Here is a 22,173-nt window from a genome sequence, read left to right on the forward strand (position 1 = left end):
TCTGTGATTGATAAGGTAAAATGTCTATTTTTGTACATGTAAATATGCTTTTTTATTCCTTACTCAAAATGGCCGCTAGCAGCTCCCCCTCCCATCGAGTGAAGCTCGTGTAACTAAGATGGCGCCTCCATCAAGGACTACACCCAAGATGATGATGTGGAGCACCACGTTTGGGCGCCAGCTGTTTTGGATCAGACCAATTGTCTGGTGAGTATCTGCCCCCTTCCTGATTTGGTCTATATACTCTGGTTCATGCACGAGAAGAACCACACTGAAACTTGTTCAGGTAAATCATACTTTCTTTATTGCTACTGGATACGTGGGGTTATATAGGTGAGCGGCTAGTGTCGTGGGCAAGTACGTCATAAGTATAGTATTATCGGATTGCTTGTAGCTTCTGATTGGTCATGTCCATGTAAGGTAAGCTTCCTCCAGGATCTAGGTGTCATCATCTTGGGTGTAGTCTTGAATGGAGGCTACATTTGTAGGTGAGTCTGTGATGGATTAGGTAAAATTTCTTTATTTGTACATGTAAATATGCTTTTTTATTCCTTACTCAAAATGGCCGCTAGCAGCTCCCCCCTCCCATCGAGTGAAGCTTGTGTAACTAAGATGGCGCCTCCATCCAGGACTACACCCAGGATGATGATGTAGAGCACCCCGTTTGGGCGCCAGCCGATTTGGATCAGACCAATTGTCTGGTGAGTATCTGCCCCCTTCCTGCTTTGGTCTACATACTCTGGTTCATGCACGAGAAGAACCACACTGAAACGTGTTGTGAAGGAATGTAATGAACACTTGTGAACTAAGCAAAATGTCTATTTTTCTATGTCTGTTTCTCTGTATATGTAAATATGCTTTTTTTGTACTCCTTACTCAAAATGGCGATTCAGATACCCCTTCGTCGAGATGGAATGTCTGAAGAAGATGGCGCCATGCAGGGCTTTTTTTCTCAGAAAATAGGTGCAGGAACTCACTCTCCCCGCCCAAATCCCCGCCCCCAACCACGCCCAAACCCACCCTCAGCCACGCCCAAACTCCACCCCCCAGACACACCTACCCTAGAGGAGAGCAGTGCAGCGGCCCCAAATAATAAGGGGAGGCTTAGAAATGCGTGTCACACAAGGCACATGGTTCAGGGATGTGTAACACACAAGTACAGGACTTCATAACACGCAGGGCTCAAAAGTGTTTATTGTGCAGTGAATATCACACAAGGCGCAGAAATAAAAAAATCAGCAAACAGGATAGTACTTACATTGAATGCGAAGCGTCCCTTGTTCTCAGAAACATGGCACATCTAGCCCTGTGTACAGAGTGCAGTGGAGGGGTCAGAAATATGTAACATAAAGCTCACCACACAGATAGCCGTGGTAAAGAGCATGTAATATGCAGTCCAGCATACAGAGTGCAGGACTCAGGAGTATGTAATCAAAAGTCATTGTTCAGAGTAGAGCATTAAGGAGTACCATCCAGAGGCCTTTAATATATGACATACTGTACAGCACAGCATACAGAGTATAGCGGTTCTGAGTATGTAATATACAAGGTGTTACAAAATTCTCACCACTGGACCCTGCACGCTGTGCCTGGTCTCCCCCCTCAAGTATCCCCCCAATATTAACCATCAAATCCTCACTTCCGCTTATCTCTTTGCTTACCTTTGTGTCCCCCATCCACACTTAGCCTCTGCAACCCTCATCCACAGCTCACCTCTTCTTTTCCCTGTTCACAGCTCCACTCTGCACCCCTATCTACAATTCCACCAACTCACCTCTGCACCCTCATCCATATTATCTCTGCCTCCCTTCTGCACCCCCATCTAAAGCTAACCCCAATCTACAGCTCTCACCTTTGCCACCCCCCGTGATCCACCTCTGCACCCCCAGTTTCCCCACCCTCCACAGCTCTCATTTCACACAACCAGACTTCTGCCCTTTGCAGCTCTTACCTCTGCACCAAGCTTCCCCCCTCCCCAGTTCTCCTCTGCACAAATTTCCACCCCCAGCTGTCCTCTCTGCTAAATTCCGCCCCCCCCCCACTTTCCCAGCTCACCGCACTGCACAAAACCTCCCACTCTCCCAGGTTTCCACTCTGCACAAATCCCCCCACCTTCCCAGTCCTCCTCTCCACACACATCCCCCCCACCTTCCCAGCCCTCCTCTCCACCTAAATCCCCCCACCTTCCCAGCCCTCCTCTCCACACAAATCCCCCCACCTTCCCAGCCCTCCTCTCCACGCAAATCCCCCCACCTTCCCAGCCCTCCTCTCCACACAAATCCCCCCACCTTCCCAGCCCTCCTCTCCAGACAAATCACCCCACCTTCCCAGCCCTCCTCTCCAGACAAATCCCCCCCACCTTCCCAGCCCTCCTCTCCACCTAAATCCCCTCACCTTCCCAGCCCTCTTCTCCACACAAATCCCCCCACCTTCCCAGCCCTCCTCTCCACCTAAATCCCCCACCTTCCCAGCCCTCCTCTCCACACAAATCCCCCCACCTTCCCAGCCCTCCTCTCCACCTAAATCCCCCCACCTTCCCAGCCCTCCTCTCCACACAAATCCCCCCACCTTCCCAGCCCTCCTCTCCACACAAATCCCCCCACCTTCCCAGCCCTCCTCTCCAGACAAATCCCTCCACCTTCCCAGCCCTCCTCTCCACACAAATCCCCCCCACCTTCCCAGCCCTCCTCTCCACACAAATCCCCCCACCTTCCCAGCCCTCCTCTCCACAAAAATCCCCCCACCTTCCCAGCCCTCCTCTCCAGACAAATCCCCCCCACCTTTCCAGCCCTCCTCTCCACACAAATCCCCCCCACCTTCCCAGCCCTCCTCTCCACACAAATCCCCCCCACCTTCCCAGCCCTCCTCTCCACACAAATCCCCCCCTTCCCAGTTCTCCTCTATGCATAAATTCCATAAATCCCCCCCTCCCACATACACTTTCCCAGTTCTCCTCTTCACAAACTCCCCCCCCCCCCCAGCACTCCTCTGTGCTCAAATCCCACACACACTTTCACAGTGCTCTCTGCCCAAATACCCCCTCCCCCTTCTTTTACAGTTCTCCTCTCTACACAAACTCAGTCTCTAGAGCCCCCCCCGTTTTTTTCCTTGACAGCTCCCTCCCCTCTTGCACAGCCCCCTCCCATTTTTCCTTTACAGCTTTCTCACCTCTTTCCCAGACCCCCCCCCCTCCCGTTTTTCCCTCACAGCTCTCTCACCTCCCCCAGCCCCATATTTCCTTCTTATCTCCCTCACCTCTTCCACCACAGGTGCTCCAGTCCATATGGTCTGCGCGGGCTTTCTTTGAAGCTGATGGAGACATCAGAACTGTAGCTGGGGCGGAGTTTCAGGGCTCCTCCGCTCTGTGCTTCAGTGTGAGTAGAGGCGGGGACAGAAGCTGCTTCCTGAATAGCACAGGCAGCCGTACATTGCCGTGCTAGTAACTGAACTCTATGGCTGCAGCTGACACAGGAAGAACACATAAGAAGGGCTGCCAGAGGTGGCGGAACTCCGTTCCGGTGCGTTCCGGCTGAAAAAAAGCCCTGGCGCCATGGCACGGAGCCCTCTAAAAAAAAAGATAGCATTCATAACTCGGAGGGAGTTGCTTTATAATGGACATGACTAATCAGAAAGCTGCAAATAATCAGTGTTATGCTAATATTATAAAAATGGGGGTTTGGTCCCACCATATGGCCATATCGTGCTCAAGCCCACTACTGCGTCAAAGTACCCCATTATCAGTGGGTCCTACACTATCCATGAAAAAGAGATGAATCCAGCCCTTCTAACCCTTGGAGATAATACTCCTTGCTGGGAAGGATGTGCAAATGCACTACAGGGGACTCCTCCTATATCCACTTGATGGTGGACACTGATTGAGTACAGGTGTGTGTGGGGGGGTGGGGAGGGTTGCTCAACCTCGATGGTCTGGTCAGACCGAAAACATAATAAACAGGCAAAAAATTTGGGGGAGCATACCCATGTATTTCTAAAGCTGCTGCAGCTATGAACCAAAAGACATGTATATTAAAAAAGAATAGCGCGCAAATGCAAAAGAAATTACTACCAAATCTGAAGACAATCCATAAATAAAAATGGGGGTTTGGTCCCACCATATGGCCATATCGTGCTCAAGTCCACTACTGCGTCAAAATACCCCATTATCAGTGGGTCCTACACTATCCATGAAAAAGAGATGAATCCAGCCTTTCTAACCCTTGGAGATAATGCTCCTTGCTGGGAAGGATGTGCAAATGCACTACAGGGGACTCCTCCTATATCCACTTGATGGTGGACACTGATTGAGTACAGGTGTGTGTGGGGGGGTGGGGAGGGTTGCTCAACCTCGATAGTCTGGTCGGATAATGGGGTACTTTGACGCAGTAGTGGGCTTGAGCACGATATGGCCATATGGTGGGACCAAACCCCCATTTTTATTTATGGATTGTCTTCAGATTTGGTAGTTATTTCTTTTGCATTTGCGCGCTATTCTTTTTTAATATACATGCTAATATTATGCTTATGACGTACAAAATTATGACACTCCCTACTTACTATATAACACCTATGCACAGCAGAAATAAACAGGAAGTATCATTTACCTGAACAACACGTGCCAGTGTGGTCTCCTCGTGCATGCACTACAATTACCTAATTAGAAATCTATTTTGAGCCTGACTGAGGTTCGCGAATCATTACAACTGGCGTCCCAACGTGGAGCTCCAGGTTCGTCCGACCGCAAAAAGAGGTTTAGCGACTGGTTGAGACAGACCAAGAGGGGACTTGCGCACCCCTGAGAGTACGGTAGGTACTTCTACCTTACCACTGTACGACTTGCTTCTGTCTTATCTTGCCACCGACCTTGTCGGCTTCCAGAGGACGTTTTAGAGGCAGGTAATCTTTTCTGGTGGCTGTATATTGTTTGCTCAGTGTCTGCCATCCTGGGTGATTAGGATTCTGCAGACTGAAAGAAGGTTGCATTTGTGTTTCCTCAGGTGAGCTGTCTGCCCCTGAAAAGACATTTGTAACAAACGTCCTTCCGGACAGTTACTCGGGGGTTGACTGATTGAAGGACCCCCTGAGGGTTTAGTTCAGCTGCAGGAGGTTACCCGACACTAGGGGAGGCAGGAGTAATGTCTTCAGTGTCTGTCGTTTTGTTTGAAGTGTGTCTCTACAGGTTGAAAGAATAGTTGTATGAGTGCCTGACTTTGCAACGGGCATCCTTCGGGACGGTTACTCGGGGGTTGGCTGATTGAAGGACCCCCCGATTGTTTAGCTCAGCTGTTGAGGTCACATGACACGAGAGAGACGACAGGAGTTATATTTTGTTCTGTGTGTAAGTCAGAGCGACTTAATGTGAACGGGGACTAAGGGTTCCAGCATTCATACACATATACATATCTCTATAACATTCAATTGTTTTGACATTTATAAACTTGTGCCTATCTTGTATGATAGTGAGCATAGTAGTAGTGGATAAAAACACTGTTTTTCAACAAAGAAAATTAAATTGGCATAGTCGGCAGGATACTGTGAGGTTATTTTCTATAAAATTATAGCTAATGAGAAATAACATTTTGCCCGTGGTTTCTTACTCTCAGGGGAGTCTTGGTGCAAAGTTTTGAAAATTGGCTACTTGCCAAGGAGGGGGGGGGGGGGGGGGGTTAAAATGTAATTATCTTTGTTCCTGTTACAGTTATACAATACATTTTTGGACATCAAGAATTACAACAATTAACATGACCATTGAACCCTATTGGCACTGAGCCAAAAGTTTTAAGTTAGATTAACTTTTTTTCTGAATATAGTATTTAAGTGATATTTTGGGGGCATCCTCTATTGAAGAAGAGAAACCTCTGGTCAGCTCTGGTCGGAGTTTTGAAAATTGGCATGAAGCCAAAAGTTTCAAATCAAGTTAACTCATTAGTTGCCGGGGCTTTTGGAGCTCAAGAGGGCGGTACATCTTGCTCCCTCTTCGATTCCCTCTGGGTATTAGCTCCCCTTCTGTGTCAGCAGCTGCTATAGCGGAGCACGGCTACACAGTCTCCCTGATGTGCAGACAGCCTCCTGGCGCATGCGCATCGGGAACAGGGCCGTGACACGTGGTATCGCGCGGCGCAGTACTGCGCATGCGTGAACCACTATATAAGGTCGGGGAACTGAACAGGGTGTCACTTCCCTCGCAGAGAGGGAGAGATGCACACCACTGGAAGCGCTGTCGATGGACATTTTTGAAGACTGCTCAAGGACGACAAAAAGTGAGCTTAAGTAGTGGAACTATGCCTGGAACTCCTCTATAAGTATAGGAGGAATCCTCATCACCTGCACTTTTTTGGTCTTTTTCCACTAATAAACTACTCACCAAAAAATTTAAATTGTCACTTTTTTCTTGATAGTCATTTGATAAAAACCTTTGATGGGAATCAGGAAAGTGCATGGATTCACCCAGCACAGCTGCTAATCTCTGCAGTTTAGTCTGTGAGTAATATGAATCCTAACACTATTATGGGACACCATAATAGAACACCATATTCATTTTTATATATACCATCCTCAGAAGCAGCACCCACAAGTTCTCGATGCGATTCCTATATGGATCAGGCAAACGCATAATATGTATGTACCTAACCACACTGCACCAATGGAAACTTATCCCTTGGTTTGCATATGTGTTTGTGAATATATTCTGTTGTAATTGCAGATATGGTGAATTGATTACTTCTTGATAAAGTCATATTATTGTAACCAAGCCGAAACGCGTTGTATATTTTTCGGATATTTTCCCTGCGGGATTCCAAGCCTGCTCCCACGCATGGAACAACAGAGAAAAATGTTCTAAAAAGTCACCATATCACCCATGTCACAAACCTTCGATACTTTCTTCACTTTTCACAAATGGGCCTTTAACCCAACACAGTATATGTGCAATTTCTTAAAAATTTTAATAAATTGTTTAATTTTATTCATACATTTGAACAAACTCTCATTTCTACTTGCGCGTAAAGTCCCAATCTCTCCTTGGTTTGAGGCACCAAATCCCACAAATGACCTGGGCAGTTATGCCTCAAGGGGCGCCAAATTCTCCAAGCCAATTTGCCAAAGCCATAACCTCCATCCTTGATACATGGCAACAGGAATACCCTGCAGTGACTCTTCTCATATATGTGGATGACCTTCTCCTCTGTGCAGATGACTACCCCGCTGCTGAAGAAAATTCAGAAAGTCTACTATGCTACCTTGCGGAACAAGGCTGCAAGGCCTCCAAAGACAAAATACAGTGGTGTTCCAAGACTGTCACCTTTTTAGGCCACTGCATTTCTAAAGGCACAAGACATATCACATCGGACCGAGTGGCTGCAATCCAGAATATTCTTCAACCAAAAGCAGCTAAACAACTGCATGCCTTTCTTGGACTCACATCTTACTGCAGGGCGTGGATCCCGGATGCATCAATCCTCATGCAACCACTCTATGATGCTCTCAAGTCCGTGCCATTTACCCTGTCAAACGAGGCCCTGGACAATTTTATTCTGCTGAAGCAAGCAATATCCACAGCTCCTGCTTTGGGCCTTCCAGATTATGGGAAACTCTTCAAACTGTTTCTGTCGGAGAAGAATGGCCACGCCACAGGGGTCCTGGCTCAGGAACATGGAGGACGGACTAGACCCATTGGGTAATATTCTTGCTGCTTATACCCCTGTGGCTACTCTGGCACCGCATGATATTGCTGCCATCTTAAATCAGGTGCAACTCCGACGCCTGTCCACAGCCAGACCTACGGCTGCAAATCTCCCTCTTACTTCCTGACAACGTGACCCTCCAAAGGTGTCTCACTCTCAACCCGGCCACCCTTCTGCCGTTTTTCGAGGGGTGAGAAGGAGAAGGTGAAGAAAGAGACCCTTATGATACTCCACATGACTGCCTTGAAATGATGCGCTTGGAAACCACATATATCCCTACAGTGAGTGAAATTCCTCTGGAAAACCCTAACTACACACTTTTGTGGATGGCTCCAGATATGCAGATGAATGAGGCAAGTACCACACAGGTTATGTCGTGACCTCTGAATTTGAAATCCTACAAGCAGGAGCATTACCACCAACTGTATCTGCCCAGCAAGCAGAGCTTCAAGCCCTCACTGCAGAGTGCAAGATAGCAGAAGGCAAAAGAGCTAACATTTACGCAAACTCAAGGTACGCCTTTGGAGTAGCTCATGACTTCGGTATCATCTGGAGGGCTAGAGGGTTCCTGACAGTGGCCTGAACACCAGTAAAACATGGCCTGGCCATCAAGGATTTAATGGATGCACTACTCCTACCTGAACAAGTGGCTGTCTTGAAGGTTAAAGCACATGGCAAACTGAATTCTCAAGAAGCCAGAGGAAACCACTTGGCGGATAAAGCGGCTAAACAAGCAGCAACAAACCAACGAAAAACGGCCGAAGCGGCTGAAGAGGAGAATGAATCCCCAGTGCAGATGCCTTTGGCAGTGCATGTGCCATCTGACAGACTATACCTAGCCTCTATGCAAGGGGCGGCTTACACAGATGAAATGCTGGAATGGATCGACAAAGGAGCAGAATACGAAGGAGATCTGTATCTGATGAAAGGGAAAACCTGTTTACCAAATTATATGTATCCAGCAGTTGTCTAATGGGCGCATTGACCTGCACATCTCTCTAAGAACTTAAAGAATTCACTGATCACCAAATAATACTGGGCCCCGGTAATAACCACCTTAACCAGAAACTACTGCGCCTCATGTGCAGTATGTGAAAAATGCAATCCGGGGAGGACAGAAAAGACACCGCAGAAACATTTGGCGAAACCCCTATATCCGTTCCAAAGGATACAAATTGATCACATACAGATGCCAAAAAGCGGCCAATATGAATACGCCCTAGTGGTGGTGGACATGTTCTCAGGCTGGCCAGAAGCCTACACAGTCACAAACATGACAGTTAAAACCACGGTTAAGAAACTACTTAGTGAGATAGTATGTAGATTTGGGGTCCCAGAGGTGATAGAGAGCGATCAGGGCTACCCTCAAAGTAGTGGGACGGTAGAAAGAATGAATGGGACTCTAAAGAACAGGATGTTAAAGATGGCCCAAGAGACTAACATGAGTTGGCCAGACAGTTTGCCTATTGCCCTGTTCAGTGTCAGACACACTCCCCGGGGGGGAAACATGCCCTGTCTCCTTATGAAATTTTGTTTGGTTCAGCCCCCAGACTTGGCTGTTACTCCCCACAGCAGTTGCAGTTAAAGTCTGATGTGCCAACTAGTTATGTTACACGTTTGTCTAAAGCATTAACTAATATCCATTCTTGAGTATTTTCCTCCATTCCAGATCCAGAAACAGACTCGGGAACCCTCAGTTTTCAGCCAGGAGACTGGGTGTTAGTGAAGAAATTCACGAGGAAAAATTCCCTTGATCCCCAGTATGAAGGACCATTCCAGGTGCTGCTAACTACAGCTACATCAGTCAAGCTAGAAGGGAAAAGCACCTGGATACACGCCTCCCACTGCAAGAAAGCCCAATCTCCTGAAGACAAGATTCTGCCGGCAGCACAATGATTGTGCTGTATATCCTTTTTCTTATAAGTTTGATAAAAGCTCAGCAGGTGATTATCACCAAAGCAGGTCCTCAACAGGCGGCCATCACTAAGACAAATGGTGTCACTACATTTTGGTACAATTCATCCAGCACACAAGTGGTTACGTATTTTTGTATTATAATACCCCTGATAAATACACTGACCCAGCACCCAACCTCTGGAAGCTTTAATCCTCATGTGTACATAGATGCCATAGGGGTTCCAAGGGGGGTCCGAGATGAATTCAAAGCCAGGGATCAGGTAAAAGTTGGTTTTGAGTCTTTGCTCCTCATAATTACTGTCAACAAGAATGTAGATTGGATTAACTACATATGTTATAACCAACAGAGATTTGTGAATTACACCAGGGATGCCCTCCAGGGAATTGCTGACCAGTTAGCCCCCACTTCCTATATGACATTCCGGAACCGGATAGCCTTAGACACGGTGTTAGCTGAGAAAGGAGGTGTCTGTAAAATTATAGAAAAAACGGGAACCTGTTGCACATACATTCCTGACAACACTGGTCCAAATGGTAAGGTTACTCTAGCTATAAAGAAATTGGAAGATCTGTTGTTTGAGTTGAAGAAGAACTCAGGTATTACAGACCCTTGGGATCAATATTTTAGCTGGATGAGTGGGTGGCAGAAGGTGCTCGCCCAGATAGGAGTAACAGTACTAATAATCCTAGTTCTTTTAGCCCTGATTGTATGCTGTATTCTAACATTTATAAAGAAACTAATGAGCAAAGCTGTAGACCATGGGTAATGAATTAAAATTCAAGGAGTTCCGGTCGCTAAACTTTTCTTTGGGCCGAGGTCCGAATCTCAAGTCTGTGCCCATCACAGTACTCCTTTACATCAGGTGTCCCCATGACAGTGCCACCTTACATCAGGCATTCCCGTCAGGGTGCCCCCTACATCAGGTGTCCCCATCACAGTGCTCCTTTACATCAGTTGTCCCCATTACAGTGCCACCTTACGTCAGGCATTCCCGTCAGAGTGCCCCCTTACAGCAGGTGTCCCCCATGACAGTACTCCTTTACATCAGGTGTCCATGACAGTACTCCTTTACATCAGGTGTCCATGACAGTGCTCCTTTGCATCGGGTGTCCCCATCACAGTGCCACCTTACATCAGGCATTCCCGTCAGAGTGCCCCCTTACATCAGGTGTCCCCATCACAGTGCTTATTTACATCAGGTGTCCCCATCACAGTGCCACCTTTCATCAGGCATTCCCATCAGAGTGCCCCCTCACATCAGGTGTCCCCATCACAGTGCTTCTTTACATCAGGTGTCCCCATCACAGTGGCACCTTACATCAGGCATTACAGTCAGAGTGCCCCCTTACATCAAGTGTCCCCATCACAGTGCTTCTTTACATCAGCTGTCCCCATCACAGTGCCACCTTTCATCAGGCATTCCCGTCAGAGTGCCCCCTTACATCAGTTGTCCCCATCAGTGTGCCCCCTTAACATAAATTGTGCCCATCAGAGTTCCCCTTAACATAAAATATGCACATCAGTGTGCCCAATAGCATAAATGTGCCATAAAATAAATAAATAAATAAATGTGCCCATCAGAGTGCCCCTTAACATAAAATATGCCCATCAGTGTGTTCCAAAGCATAAATATGCCCATCTGCGTGCCCCTTAACATAAAATATGCCCACCAGGGTGCCCCTTAGCATAAAATTTGACCATCAGCGTGACCCTTATTTTATATTAAGGGTCACGCTGATGGGCAAATTTTATGCTAAGGGTCACACTGATGGGCACATTTTATGTTAACCACTTTAGCCCCGCTTACATTGAGGCTACTGCGGCAAAGTGCCGCGTTCCCGTCCAGCGACGTAGACCTACGTCGCTGGACTCCGCCCCTTGTGGGCGGCGCTCGCGCGCCGCCGGAGGCTCGCTCCCGCTGTGTTCATTCACAGCGGGAGTCGGGCCAGCGGAGGAGCAGCGGCGATCGCCGCTGCTCTGCCCCGATCGTCGGGGATCGAGTCTGGAGATCCGCCCGCTGTGTGTAAACACAGCGGGCGGATCTCCATAGTGACAGGGACTGACAGATCGGAGTGTTCAGCATAGCTGGACATCCGATCTGTCCTTCTGTCACACAGTCACCTCCCCCCCCCACACGTCAGTAAGCACCAGGCATACATTAACCCCTCCCTCTCCAATAAAATTAACCCCTTCCCTGCCAGTGTCATTTTACAGTAACAGTGCATATGTATAGCACTGATTACTGTAGAAATGTCACTGGTACCCCCAAAAGTGTCAAAAATGTCAGTCAAGGGTCCGATCTGTCCGCCGCAATGTCGCAGTCCCGCAAAAAAAATCGCAGATCACCGCCATTACGCGTTAAAAAAAAAACACCAAAAATGACAGAAATCTTTCCCTTAGTTAGTAAACGCAATAACTTTTGCGCAAACCAATCAAAATACGCTTATTGCGATTTTTTTTACTAAACATGGGTAGCAGAAAACAAATTGGCCAAAAATTTAAAAAAAATTTGATTTTTACATTTTTTTGGGGGGGAATTTCATATAAAAAAAGTGAAAAATATTGTTATTTTTTCAAAATAAACGCTCTTTTTTTGTTTATAGCGCAAAAAGTAAAAATCGCACAGGTGATCAAATACCACCAAAAGAAAGCTCTGTTTGTGGGAAAAAAAGGACGTAAATTTCGTTTGGGTACGGCGTCGCACGACCGCGCAATTGTCAGTTAAATTCGCACAGCGCCGAATCGCAAAAAGTGGCCTGGACGTAAGACAGCAAAATCCTCCGGTGGTAAAGTGGTTAAGGGACACTCTAATGGGCATATTTTATGTTAAAAGCAATGCTGATGGACACGTTTTGTTTTGCCCAACAGCGTGCCCCTAACATAAAATGTGCCCATCAGAGTGCCCCTTAACAAAATGTGGCCATCAGCGTACACCTTATTTTATGTTAAGAATCCCGCTGATGGGCAAATTTTATGCTAAGGGGCATGCCGATGGGCACATTTTATGTTAGGGGGCACTCTGATGGACACATTTTATGTTAGGGGTACTCTGATAGGCAGAACAAAATATGCCCATCAGCGTTGCTCTTGACATAAAATATCACTCCATCACTTTCATCACTCCATCTATTTTCATTACTAAATGAGTACATCTTTTGGGAAAAATAAGAAATACTTTATCAATGCATTCTATGTCGAAAACAAAGAAATATAATACCAAAAAATAATATTCTTCTTTTTCTTCTTCTTATTAATAATAATAAAAATAATAATCATCTTCCTATTATTATTATTATTATTATTATTTCTAATAACAATATTCTTCTTTTTCTTCTTCTTCTTCTTCTTAATAACAATAAAAATAATAATCATCTTCCTATTATTATTATTATTATTATTATTATTATTATTGCTAATAACAATATTATTATTATTAATAATAATAATCATCATCATCCTCATCTTCCTATTATTATTATTATTATTTCTAGTAATAACAATATTCTTCTTCTTCTTCTTCTTCTTCTTCTTCTTCTTCTTCTTCTTCTTATTATTATTATTATTATTATTAGTAATAGTATTTTATACAAATATTACATTTAAGTAATTTTTTTCAAAATAATGCTAAAATAATTAAAGTAAAAACTTTTATCAAGGGCTTTTAATATTAATTATCTCGATTAAGCAGTGCATTTACTATAAATTAATCTATTTACCTATATGTAACAATAAAATGTCACATTAAATGATCAGAGTTATATGTTAACGCTAACTTGTTTCTAACAGTCTTCAGATGCTAAAAATAAATCATTGTTCAGTCAATAATCTCTAAGGGAACTTGAAAGCAACATGAACTTAAAAGACCTCTTTCAAGTTCTATTGCTTTCTCTTGTAGCTTTCTTTTACCTGTAATTAAATTTATTTCAGCATTCAAAATCTATCATTATTTGCCATGGCAGCCACCCAGAGAGATTTCACTAACATTTAATATCTTTTACAAACAACCTCAAAACAATACACAATAATACATTTAAAGAACATTAATAGCCAGTTCAGGTTAAATCTGAGGTGTCTGCTTGAAATTATAATATTGGTGAAATAGTTTACTCAAACTTAATATTTTGTCAATTCTAAAGATTTATGAATTACACAGGCTGTCCCAAAAGTCTCCATACATTGGAAAAATTAACAAACTCATATTATAAAATATAAAACTCTTTAGAAAGAGGTGGCCAACATGTAGCACACGTTTTGTAAATAATGTTGTAATATATAAGGGGTATATGTTGTAATATATATTTTGTAAAAAAAAAAAAAAAAGTACATTTAGCTACAATTTCCCATTTTCCCTGTGTATGGTGACTTTTAGGACACTTGTAGTAAAATATTCTGTATTTTGGTGCCATAGGAAAACAATTGTCATTTGACTCCGACCCAATAATATCCTAGGCTAAATCTTTTATATTTTTTTCACAATGCTCCCATTCTTATCCTATCCTAATTCCCCATACAATGTGGCACAAGGTAGTCAATCTTCATAAAGAAATGAAATTTTTTTTTTTTTTTAATTTGACTTGAATATTTTTTCCTTTTCTTCAGTCTTTTTTTTTTTTTTTTTGTATTTGTATAACACTTTTTAAACATGTATGAAATGTATGTGAAAAAATCCATGTTATTAGGGATATAAAATTTCAATAAACCTAGTTTTGCGTTATGCAAAAGTTTGGCAAATGTTTCTATTAATTTCTCTAATAGCACTTCAAGGCACAGTTAGAAAAAAACAAGTAATATAAAGTTTTAAAAAATTTCAATCACTCCATCCAGGCCCTACTGATCACTTTAATGCACTGCCCAAAAAATGAAAGGAACGCTTTGAAAACACATCACATCTCAATGGGGAAAAACATCACGCTGGATATCTATACTGGTATGGACTGGGTAATGTGTTAGGATCTATACTGGTATGGATGGAGTAATGTCTTAGGATCTATACTGGTATGGACTGGGTAATGTGTTAGGATCTATACTGGTATGGACTGGGTAATGTGTTAGGATCTATACTGGTATGGACTGGGGAATGTGTTATGATCTATACTGGTATGGACTGGCTAATGTGTTAGGATCTATACTGGTATGGACTAGGTAATGTGTTAGGATTAGTGTTGAGCGAACACGGACTGTATTATTCGGGTTCGTACCGAATAATTGGATTTTTGTTACCCGAACACGGACCCGAAAACTTTACTGTATGTTTGGGTTTAAAATCCGTGTTCGTCATTTTATTTCCTGTTTTGTATGTAATGGCGCGCTTTAATGGCGGGCTTTCAACAGCCAATCAACAAGCTTTTAACTGGTGTGCCTTAAGCCATCCCAGCCATGCCTGCTAATGTATTAGTAGCTGTGATTGGCCATCTGAAGCATGTGACCATGTCTTTATAAGTTCGAGACCCAGCGCGCTGCGTCATTCTGCTGTAGTATTAGGGAGAGAGCTCACATCATACGTGCTGGCTGCTGATTAGGGACAGACAGTGAAAAATTGTGTCCGAAAAGAATGCAGGGACAGGTCGGAGTGTAGGCAGGGAAAGTTATTTGAGCATTTTAGGGACAGGCTGCAGAGATTAGGCAGGGACAGTCTACATCGATTTTGCTGTGTGGGTGGTGGTGCAGTGAACGATCTTTTTGAGCATTTTAGGGACAGGCTGGAGATTAGGCAGGGACAGTCTACATCGATTTTGCTGTGTGGGGGGTGGTGCAGTGAACAATCTTTTTGAGCATTTTAGGGACAGGCTGCAGAGATTAGGCAGGGACAGTCTACATCGATTTTGCTGTGTGGGGGGTGGTGCAGTGAACGATCTTTTTGCCCTCACTTGAGCCCACTGAGGAGGAGGAGGAGGAGGGAGAAAAAAATCTATTTTTATCAGTCAGTTGTGTGCAGCGTTCATCAGCTATATTTTACCACAAGTTAAAGGGGAATTTTTTTTTTTCCCCCTTCATAGCCTGCTTGCTGCTGACTCTGAGCTGACTGTGACATAAGACACTGCTGTGTTCACATGTGCTATTGAGTGATTTTCAATTTTATACACTTTTTTCTATTCCACTATTCAATATACACCCTTTTGGGTTAAAAAAAATAAATTGTGGCATAGTCTGTACTAATCTATTTAAAAATTACAAACTTAAAGGGGAATTTTCTTTTTTTTTCCCTTCATAGCCTGCTGCAGAGCTGACCGTGACATAAAACATAAGACACTGCTGTGTTCACATGTGCTATTGAAAAATCACCAATTTTATATCATATATTTTCTATACCGCTATTCAATCTACACCCTTTGGGGTAAAAAGAATTAAATTGCGGCATAGTCTGTATCGGTACGTGTGAGATACACCTTCCAAATTTTTGGGGCGCATCTTCCACCGCCGAGGATTGCAGGGTGCTTCAGTTTGACTCCTGTTCCGAACTCCTCCTACTCCTCATCCTGCCTTAAGGGTACAAAAAATAGTAATCAGGGCCTAGTCTGGGTCTGTACGTGTGAGATACACCTTTTGATATCATATTTTCTATTCCGCTATTCAATCTACACCCTTTGGGGTAAAAATAATTAAATTGCGGCATAGTCTGTATCGGTACGTGTGAGATACACCTTTCCAATTTTTGGGGCGCATCTTACACCGCCGAGGATTGCAGGGTGCTTCAGTTTGCCTCCTGCCTGTTCCGAACTCCTCCTACTCCTCATCCTGCCTTTAGGGTACAAAAAATTGTAATCAGGGCCTTGTCTGGGTTTGTACGTGTCAGATACACCTTTTGATATCATATTATCTATTCCGCTATTCAATCTACACCCTTTGGGGTAAAAAAAATTAAATTGCGGCATAGTCTGTATCGGTACGTGTAAGATACACCTTTCCAATTTTTGGGGCGCATCTTACACCGCCGAGGATTGCAGGGTGCTTCAGTTTGCCTCCTGCCTGTTCCGAACTCCTCCTACTCCTCATCCTGCCTTTAGAGTACAAAAAATTGTAATCGGGGCCTAGTCTGGGTTTGTACGTGTCAGATACACCTTTTGGTATCATATTTTCTATTCCGCTATTCAATCTACACCCTTTAGGGTAAAAAGAATTAAATTGCGGCATAGTCTGTATCGGTACATGTGAGATACACCTTCCAAATTTTTGGGGCGCATCTTCCACCGCCGAGGATTGCAGGGTGCTTCAGTTTGCCTCCTGTTCCGAACTCCTCCTACTCCTCATCCTGCCTTTAGGGTACAAAAAATAGTAATCGGGGCCTAGTCTGGGTCTGTACGTGTGAGATACACCTTTTGATATCATATTTTCTATTCCGCTATTCAATCTACACCCTTTGGGGTAAAAAGAATTAAATTGCGGCATAGTCTGTATCGGTACGTGTGAGATACACCTTTCCAATTTTTGAGGCGCATCTTACACCGCCAAGGATTGCAGGGTGCTTCAGTTTGCCTCCTGCCTGTTCCGAACTCCTCCTACTCCTCATCCTGCCTTTAGGGTACAAAAAATTGTAATCGGGGCCTAGTCTGGGTCTGTACGTGTCAGATACACCTTTTGATATCATATTTTCTATTCCGCTATTCAATCTACACCCTTTGGGGTAAAAAGAATTAAATTGCGGCATAGTCTGTATTGGCACGTGTGAGATACACCTTTCCAATTTTTGGGGCGCATCTTACAGCGCCGAGGATTGCAGGGTCCTTCAGTTTGCCTCCTGCCTGTTCCGAACTCCTCCTACTCCTCATCCTGCCTTTAGGGTACAAAAAATTTTAATTGGGGCCTAGTCTGTGTTTGTACATGTGAGATACACCTTTTATAAAATGTTTCCTATTCCGCTATTCAATATACACCCTTTTGGAGTGTAAAAAATTAAATTACCGCATAGTCTGTATCGGTACGTGTTAGATACACCTTTTAAATTTGTTTGGCGTATCTCCTTCCACCGCCGAGGATTGCAGGGCACTTCAGTTTGCCTCCTGTTCCCAACTCCTCCTACTCCTCTTCCTCATCCTCCCTTTAGGGTACAAAAAAATTGTAATCGGGTCCTAGTCTGTGTTTGTACGTGTGAGATACACCGTTTTATAAAATTTTTTCTATTCCGCTATTCAATATACACCCTTTTGGGGTGAAAAAATTAAATTGCAGCATACTTTGCATATTTGACTGTGAGATACACCCGTTGTATTTGTATACTGTTTTTCTATTCCGCTATTCAATATACACCCTTTTGGGGTAAAAAAAATTAAATTGCGGCATAGTTTGCACATTTGACTGTGAGATACACCCGTGCGATACTGTTGTTGTTTTGTTCCTCTATTCAATAAACACCTTTCTAGGGTAAGATCATAAATTACAGAAATATGAGGAGAACGTCAAATAGGGGCCGTGGCCTGGGTCGTGGTGCTGCTGGTAGAGCTCCTGTTGCAAGGAGAGGATGTGGTCGATCTGTGCCAGCTACACGCAAAAGTGAAACACCTTCCTCAAGTGTGAGTAGGCGACAGAACCTGCAGCAGTATTTGGTAGAGCATCATGCGCCTCTACAAGTGTTGAGGCAAGAACAAGTACAGGCGATAGTAGATTGGGTTGCTGACAGTGCCTCCAGTTCCTTCACATTGTCTCCCACCCAGTCTACTGCAGAAAGGTCAGAGTTGGCACCTGCAGCCGATGTCCAACCGTCTTTCACCTCACCCCCTTGCAAATCAGGCAAGCAGTCTGAGCCCCAAGTCATGCAGCAGTCTCTTCTTCTTTTTGATGACTCTGTCAGCAGGGTTTCCCAGGGCCATCCACCTAGCCCTGCCCCAGAAGTGGAAGAGATTGAGTGCAGCGATGCCCAACCACTTATTTCTCAAGATGAGTACATGGAAGGACCATCGCAGCGCGTCTCCGATGATGACGAAACGCAGGTGCCAACTGCTGCGGCACTCAGAATTGTGGAGACCGACAAGGAGGGCAGGGGTGAAGACTGGGTGGAAGATGATGTGGAGGACGATGAGGTCCTCGACCCCACATGGAATAAAGGTCATGCAGGTGACCTGAGTAGTTTGGAGGAAGAGGCGGTGGTCGCACAGAGCCACCAGCACAGCAGAAGAGGGAGCAGGGTGCAGAAGCGGAGCGGCCGTGCCCTAGACACTACGCCTGCTACTGCCCAACGCAGCAAGGGACCGAGCGCACCAAAGCCAGCTCAAAGGAGTTCTCTAGCGTGGAAGTTCTTCAGACAATGTGCTGATGACAGTACATGAGTGGTTTGCACCCTGTGCAATCAGAGCCTGAAGCGAGGCATAAACCTTCTCAACCTGAGCACAACCTGCATGATCAGGCATCTAAGTGCAAAGCACGAGCTGCAGTGGAGTAGACACCTTCAAAACCAAGAAAGGTCTCTGGCTCCTCCTGCTTCCTCTTCCGCTGCAGTCTCGGCCTCTTCATCCACCTCTGTAGTGATACCGGCACCTGCCACCCCACAAACAGAGGATCTGTCAGCAACACCACCACCTGGGTCACCAACCATCTCCACAATGTCCCGTGGAAGCGTTCAGCTTTCCATCTCCCAAACACTTCAGAGGAAGTGGAAGTACCCCCCTACCCATCCGCGATCCCTGGCCCTGAATGCCAGCATTTCAAAATTCTTGGCCTTTGAAATGCTGTCATTCCGTCTGGTGGAGATGCACAGTTTTAAAAGCCTTATGCCGGTGGCTGTCCCACAGTACGTCGTGCCCAGCCGCCACTATTTTTCCAGGCAAGCCTTCCCTGCACAACCAAGTGGGGGAAAAAATCAGGTGTACACTGCGCAACGCCACCTGTGGCAAGGTCCACCTAACTACCGATACGTGGACCAGTAAGCACGGTCAGGGGCGTTATATCTCCCTAACGGCACACTGGGTAAATGCAGTGGCGGCTGGGCCTGAGGCGGATAGCAATTTGGCCCATGTCCTTCCACCACCGAGGATTGCAGGGCGCTTCAGTTTGCCTCCTGTTCCTAACTCCTCCTACTCCGCTTCCTCATCCTCTACCGCCTCCTCATCTGGTCAGAGTAACACTTTCACCACCAACTTCAGCACAGCCAGGGGTAAACGACAGCAGGCAGTTTTAAAACTTGCCTGTTTGGGGGAAAAACCACACACCGCGCAGGAGTTGTGGAGGAGCATGGAACAGCAGACAAATGAGTGGTTGCTGCCAGCGAGCCTCAAGCCCGGCCTGGTGGTGTGCGATAATGGGCGAAATCTTATAGCAGCTCTGGGCCTAGCTGGTTTGACGCACATCCCTTATATAGAAGAGAGGAAAGCGCCTCTTGAGTGTTGTAAACGATTTAATGACAAAAATGATAGTAGTGACTCACATTAAGGTACTCGTTATCGTGTGTGGCTTTGTGCTCCGGAGGCTGGATGTCTGCTCAGTTCAAGTCGGTCTAATCGTCCGGGTGGGCTCTGGAGGCTTGCTCTGCCGAATTCCGGGTAGACTCGGTGGAGGAACTTGGAGGAGCTCAAACAGCGGCCGGCAGCGTCTGACGTCACATGTGCAGAGAAGGGCAGTGAGGGCAAACCGGGCTTCACAACGCGTTTCGGAGCATGCGTCAATGCCAGGTTCAGGCACTCCTTTCTCAAGTGTCCTGGAGCAAAGTGTCCGGAGCACAACGCCACACACGATAACGATAACCAGTACCTTAATGTGAGTCACTACCATCATTTTTGTCATTAAATCGTTTACAACACTCAAGAGGCGCTTTCCTCTCTTCTATATTTCTGATACAGAGCTGCTTCACTCCTCCGGACAGCTGCCCTGAGTGACAACCCCTCCATCCATCCATCCATCCCAGTGTTAACCTCGGATTTCTCTCTCTTCCCCCTCCCCTCTGGATTTGAAGAGAGCACACCATCACTGTCTGTCTAGGAACTTGCACACGGACTTTAAATCCCCTCCTTGTGCCCAGGCTCTTAATGATATATCTCCCATGTGTTGGTGCTTCTTTTTGGTTTTACCCTGAAACCTGTCCACATTTTGCAGCCACCCCATTGACAGCACCACCTGAGAGCGCCAAAACACTCCCTATTTGACGCACATCCCTTGCCTGGCGCATGTGCTGAATTTGGTGGTGCAGAGGTTCCTTAAAAATGACCCCGATATGTCAGAGCTGCTGCAGAAAGTGCGGGCCGTCTGTGCGCACTTTCGGCGTTCTCACCCTGCTGCTGCTTGCCTGTCAGCGCTGCAGCGTAACTTCGGCCTTCCCGCTCAACGCCTCATATGTGACGTGCCCACAAGGTGGAACTCCACCTTGCACATGCTGGAAAGACTGTGCGAGCAGCAGCAGGCCATAGTGGAGTTTCAGCTGCAGCACGCACGTGTGAGTCGCTCTGCGGAACAGCACCGCTTCACCACCAATAACTGGGCCTCCATGCGAGACCTTTGTGCCTTGTTGCATTGTTTTAAGTACTCCACCAACATGGCCAGTGCCGATGACGCCGTTGTCAGCTTAACTATCCCACTTCTATGGCTCCTTCAAAAAACGATTTGGGCGATGATGGAAGAGGATGTGGCACAGGAGGAGGAGGAGGAGGAAGAGGGATCATTTCCAAGGCTTTCAGGGCAGTCATTCACAAGTGGCTCCGAGGGTGGGTTCCTGCACCCACAAACGGCAGGTACACAATTGTCCAGCAGGGGCACAGTTCTGGAGGATGAGGAGGATGAGGAGGAGGAGATGGAGGAGGAGATGGAAGCATGTTCACAGCAAGGTGGCACCCAGGCCAGCTCATGGCCATCACTGGTGCGTGGCTGGGGGGATACAGAGGACACAGACGATACACCTCCCACAGAGCACAGCCTTTCGTTGCCTCTGGGCAGCCTGGCACACATGAGCGATTACATGCTGCAGTGTCTCCACAACGACCGTCGAGTTGCCCACATTCTAACTTGTGATGATTACTGGGTGGCCCCGCTGCTGGATCCCCGTTACAAGGACAACGTACCGTCCTTAATTCACTCACTGGAGTGCGATCGCAAGATGCGCGAGTACAAGCGCACGCTGGTAGACGCGATGCTGCTGGCATTCCCACCTGACAGCGGGCCACAGTGGAAGCACAAGGCCAAGGCAGAGGAGGAGGAGGAAGAGGTCGCCAACGCAACCAGGGCACCGCCAGCACCTCAGAAGGCAGGGTTAGCATGGCCGAAATGTAGAAAAGCTTTGTCAGCACGCCACAACAAACAGCAGCACCAGCAGCTCATATGGAACGTCTTAGCAGGAGGCAGCATTTCACCAACATGGTGGAGCAGTATGTGTGCACACGCCTACATGTAGGGAATGACAGGTCTGCCCCCTTCAACTTCTGGATCTCCAAATTGGGCACATGGCCTGAGCTTGCCCTTTACGCCTTGGAGGTGCTGGCGTGCCCTGCAGCCAGTGTATTATCTGAACGTGTATTTAGCACGGCTGGGGGCGTTATCACAGACAAGCGCAGCCGCCTGTCCAGAGACAATGTGGACAAGCGCACGTTCATTAAAATGAACCAGGCATGGATCCCACAGGACTTCTCCTTACCTTGTGCAGAATAGAGATGGATACCGACC

The 22,173-nt window shown here is 46.0% G+C and overlaps 1 protein-coding gene across 1 annotated transcript in view; it reads left to right on the forward strand.

Moving 5' to 3' along the window:
• Positions 1–118: 118 nt before the first annotated feature.
• The window catches only part of LOC309565561 (vomeronasal type-2 receptor 26-like), a gene marked incomplete at both ends in the record, with an annotated part of 51,001 nt that continues 28,946 nt past the window's right edge, over positions 119–22,173 (forward strand). The window contains one exon of the mRNA XM_082270518.1: positions 119–207. Coding sequence (XP_082126644.1) covers positions 119–207 — 89 coding nt within the window. The remainder of the gene's footprint in view (positions 208–22,173) is intronic.

Source organism: Pelophylax lessonae (genome assembly GCF_965119305.1).
Source record: "Pelophylax lessonae genome assembly, chromosome: 10".
In the NCBI taxonomy this organism is placed as follows: Eukaryota; Metazoa; Chordata; class Amphibia; order Anura; family Ranidae; genus Pelophylax; species Pelophylax lessonae.